At 42.8% G+C, this 4,624-nt stretch overlaps 1 protein-coding gene across 1 annotated transcript in view; it reads right to left on the reverse strand.

Moving 5' to 3' along the window:
* HS6ST3 (heparan sulfate 6-O-sulfotransferase 3) overlaps positions 1-4,615 on the reverse strand; it is a 790,122-nt gene extending 785,507 nt beyond the window's left edge. Inside the window, 2 exon segments of the mRNA XM_027776340.1 lie at positions 4,010-4,519; positions 4,521-4,615. Coding sequence (XP_027632141.1) covers positions 4,010-4,519; positions 4,521-4,615 — 605 coding nt within the window.
* Between the last annotated feature and the right edge of the window lie 9 nt (positions 4,616-4,624).

Here is a 4,624-nt window from a genome sequence, read left to right on the forward strand (position 1 = left end):
ACCAAGTTGGAATTAGCTTTTTATCACTTGCAACACAGAGGGTCCAGTTTAATAGCATATCCCCAGACTTCCAACAATTCTAACAGGACCAATAGAATGTAGGTCATTAAAGAGAAAAATTGCCATCCCAACCTACAAAAGGATACAGATGAAATATTTTCCCAACATTATTGAAGAATGGGAATGATCCACCTACCAAAGATTCAGGCCTATCTTCCCTTATAGCCTGGTTTCATGGGGCTAACACTCTTCAAAACTTTATTTCTAGAACTGTCATCATCTCTGGCACATGATAGGTAGGTTCTTAAGATACTCTCCACTATATTTTCATGGTAAACAGAAGATCTAGATGGTAAAACACTTAATATATTATTACAATGAAGACCTAAATTCCCACTTTACATTTTTAGGTTTAGATTATCCATGAAAACCGTGAACTAGTGTAAACTCTTCAGTCTTTTTTTTTGGCCATAAAATGCAATGATTCTACCATACTCTACAATGTTAAAGAAAAGTCTTCTAAAGATTTGGGCATGCAGGGAAAGGGGGAAAACATACCATAGCAAAGAGGAACACATAATGAGAGTGAGAAGAACAGTCTACCAAAGAAATAATTGGGGGAAAGAGCAACACAAAAATAACAGGAAGAAAACATCGGTCATACGATAAAAGAGTTGTTCATCTGTGCCTTCTTTCAACAACTTCCCACCATACTCTTGACCAATTTCTGTGGTCAGAAATGACCTCTGTATTGGATCCAAACCACTGACCTGGAATGTGGTCCTCTCTTAAATCCACAGTCTACATGAGGGTGCCTCTGACTCTGCCATTTCTCTCTCAGAGTATGTCCTGCTTCTTTCTGCCTTCTGTCCTAGATACTACCCTTCTCCTCTCTCACCATTCTGGACCATTTTTCTTATCACGAACTGAATGTATATCCAGTTAAATTGTGAGTCTCACCATCTCTGTTTCTCACCTTGCCCCTGCAATCACTAATGCCTGAATGTCTATTAATTTCAGTGTTTTACTTAAGTTTGGAACACAGGATCCTCAGAACAAACTGTCATAAAATGGCATCTCTGTAAGTAAAAGTGACCCATTTATAGTGAGCTGCTCAAAGGAACTGACCTCAGGTCCTTTGATGAAAGAAAGCCTTGATTAGAGAAATATCCTTACTATAATTCACAACTGTTATCACAGTATTATTATTTACCTACACACTGAGTATTAAAACTATAGACCAGCATAGTATACTATGCTTATATACTATGCTAAGCATTTTACATGCAGTATCTCATTTATTCTAAGGCCAGCATGAGAGGATGAACTCATTATTATCTACACTCTAAGGTGACGAATCTGAGGTTCAGGAAAAGCAACTTGCTCCTGGTTACACAACTAGTAAGCACAAGAGCCATGGTCATCTGATTCTAGAATCCTTGCTCTTACCCATTATGTGATCCACTAGTCCCTGAGATAAATGAGGAGAAGGTATCTCAGGGCGACCGAAAGCAACAAGACTAGAAAACTAAAATCAACAGGATCTACTTCTTAATTTTGCTTAGAGTCAGCCTTATTTGAAGTAGAACCTTGTTCCCATTATGTAGCAATAGATTATCTGCCATTTCACATTGTGGATATGTACTCTCCATTGTCCAGGCTAATCTTTTTGACTGTAGAATGCTGTATGCAGACATTACTATGACAGGCAACTAATTCAATCTATCTTTGCTAAGAAGATGCTACTGCTACCATCTTTTCAACTTTTTCTCCACAGCTTGGATGCAAGGCACTTCACATACGCCACCACAATTCTTTTCTACACTGTCTAGAGAAGAAAAGTAAGAATTCCTAGGAAGAGAGAGAGAAAGAGGGTGAGAGAAACAATGGAGAGAATTATAAAAAGTGATCCAAAGAATATACTACCACAAAACATTTTTTAAAAAAAATAAGAAAACAAAAAGGAAAAGAAAAACCAGCACAGGATGACTGATTATTTGATAACCTATGATTCAGGGAGACTCTCAGGTTATCAAAACAAGTGTTTATGATCCATCACTAAACAAAGAAAATAATTTGATCATGCAATAGAAACTATAGGTTTAAATGGCCAAGGTGGAATTTTCCTACATCACAGAGTAGAGACACAAAGTATTTCCTGCAGGAGACCTCACTGCTTTCAATGTCTGCAGGAACTATAGAAGCAGTATCATTTCATCACTAAGCAAAAATCCTGGTATTTTGTATCCCATGTTCTCCTCTAATTCCTGCTAAATCTTCATCTATTCACCCAGACTTTTAAGTATACTGGTGTATGTACACACACACATATACACACATACACATAATAATACAAAGCCCTACTGCAGAGTCATAAGAAATTTCTATGCGATGATCAAAGTGTCCAGTTTTAGTGGAATGGAAGCTGAAAAGCATACTAGCAGTCTTTGAGGTCAACTAGGAATTCATACATAAGATCTAAATACAACTACAACATTGGCTGAAATGTAGCAGACTGATCCTCTCTCACTGAAGTAGTAGTGTTACGTGTTAGGAGGTTTGGAAGTAATACTTCATTTGAAAAATAGTTTTAAACTAAAATAGAATGGCAGGACCTAAAATGATACACTAGTAAAATATTTAAAAGATCCTTAAAATATACTAAAAGACCAAATGCCCTAACTCCAAACAGTTTCCTAATTCTAGCCAACTGCCATAAGACAGGGAAAGGAGAAGGGAAAAGAGAAAGTACTTGAAAAACTGCCAGAGTAAAAAAAAAAACCCATAATGAAATTTTGCTCATTCCTGGAGAAGTGAGGTAGAATTAGATGCTTCAGTGGTGGCGAATTCCAGAATCTGGGTAGTTTCCAGTAAATGAAGCTTTTCCATGATGTCAAATGTAAAAGCTATCTGATATCAACATATTGAGCTGGAGTTCTTAAATTCCTCTTTCCTTACACCAATTTGTTTGACACCTTTGAGATAGAAACTTCAATAAACTAGTGTTTCAGCTTTTAATATCTTAGTCCCTTGAGTGAGTATGTCAGATTAATCTTCAAATTGCAATGGGCAGAGAGTACATTCAACCAAATTCTTAAGCCCATGTCTCTCTCTCAAAGGAGGTTAATAATGTAAGCAGTTTCATTGGCGATTAAGATTTCAAACTTTCCTCATTCTCAAACATATTTGTATTTAAAAGAGGAAGGGATAGAGAAAGCCATTCCATTCTGAAAGCAAGGGATCATAATTATTTATTTTATCTTCATATCCACTTAGCACTGTACCAGGAACATAGTAGGCATTTCATAAATACTTTTAGAATAAGTTGATGGAATGGCTTAGGAGGAAAGTGGAAATCTCGCTGAGAACAGCATAAGTCCAAATCCTGACACAGCTGGGTAACAAAGACCATCTCCTGAACTGGGGTTCTGGAGGTAAAGCAAGAATGCGCACGTGGATCTTCCATTCTCAGGAGGATTATTTCCTGAGCTGGCGAACATCCACCCAAGAGCCACTTAGGGATTATTCAGTACTCATCTCCAGCTTCACCATGCCTGGAAAACTGCCCTGCCTCTCTTCTCCCAGCTTCCCCTACCTTTTACTGGAATTGGGTTTCCAAGACAAAACTTAAGTACAAGATTCGACCTTGCTGGTCTATTCCAGACCTCCTGACCACCTAGCCATTCCCTGGGACTTTCTGAGCCTTTGCTCCAAGAGAGGCCAAACAGTGCTAGGCACCAGCCAGGATATGCACATCGGCTCCAGACATAGTTGAAGGCGAAAGGAGGGTGGCAGGAAGCGGAGGGAACTAGGGGAGGGGCGAGTTCAAGACCCCACTATCCAGAGGTTTTTCGTCCCTCTCCCAAAGACTCTGCCCCAGCTGCGGGGGGACGCCGGGATCCACCAAGCACGCGCAGGGACTGCGACCCTGCCAGGGTCTGGACTCTGGAGACGAGGGCAGGGAGGTGACAGGAAGTGAGACAGGATGAGACAGGACAGGGGACAGTACCTGGTGTGGCTGTGGTTGCGAGGACAATCCTTCTTCTCCATGATGGCTGGCACGCAGTTGGTGAGCTCTGTCCAGTCGGCGTGCAGCCCGCAGCTCCAGCCGGTGGAGAAACGGGAGAAGAGCCACGTCTCTTTCTTGCCCGGTCGGTGGCAGGTGCACTTCTTCTGGCCGGCTTTGCAGCTACAGGGCTGCTCCAGCCGGATGTTCTTCACCAGGTGCCGGCCGAATGTGGTGCCCCCGGTCTTCTGGATGTGCAGAAACACGATCACGTCGCGCCCTTTGATGTTGAAATCCACGAAGCGGGTCAGGTCCTTCAGGGTGAAGTTAAAGCGCGGCACGAACCGGGGCACCGAGCCGTTCTCCGGGGCTTCCGGGTCCGGCTCCTCTTCCTCCTCCTCCGTCTCCTCCTCCTCCTCCGGGTCCCCAGGCTCTTCGTCCTCATCCTCCAGCGTCGCGACCCCCCGAGGGCCTTCGGGCGGGCCCCGGGGCGGCGGGGGCAGCTGGGGCCGAGCTGGTGCAGGACGGGGACACGTACTGGTACATGATGACCACGAAGAGGAGAGTGAGCACCGGCGTCAGCAGCCACTTGTTGAACCTTTCATCCATGGTCCCGCT

The sequence above is a fragment of the Tupaia chinensis genome, unplaced genomic scaffold (assembly GCF_000334495.1).
Source record: "Tupaia chinensis unplaced genomic scaffold, TupChi_1.0 Scaffold000057_1, whole genome shotgun sequence".
Taxonomy (NCBI): domain Eukaryota; kingdom Metazoa; phylum Chordata; class Mammalia; order Scandentia; family Tupaiidae; genus Tupaia; species Tupaia belangeri.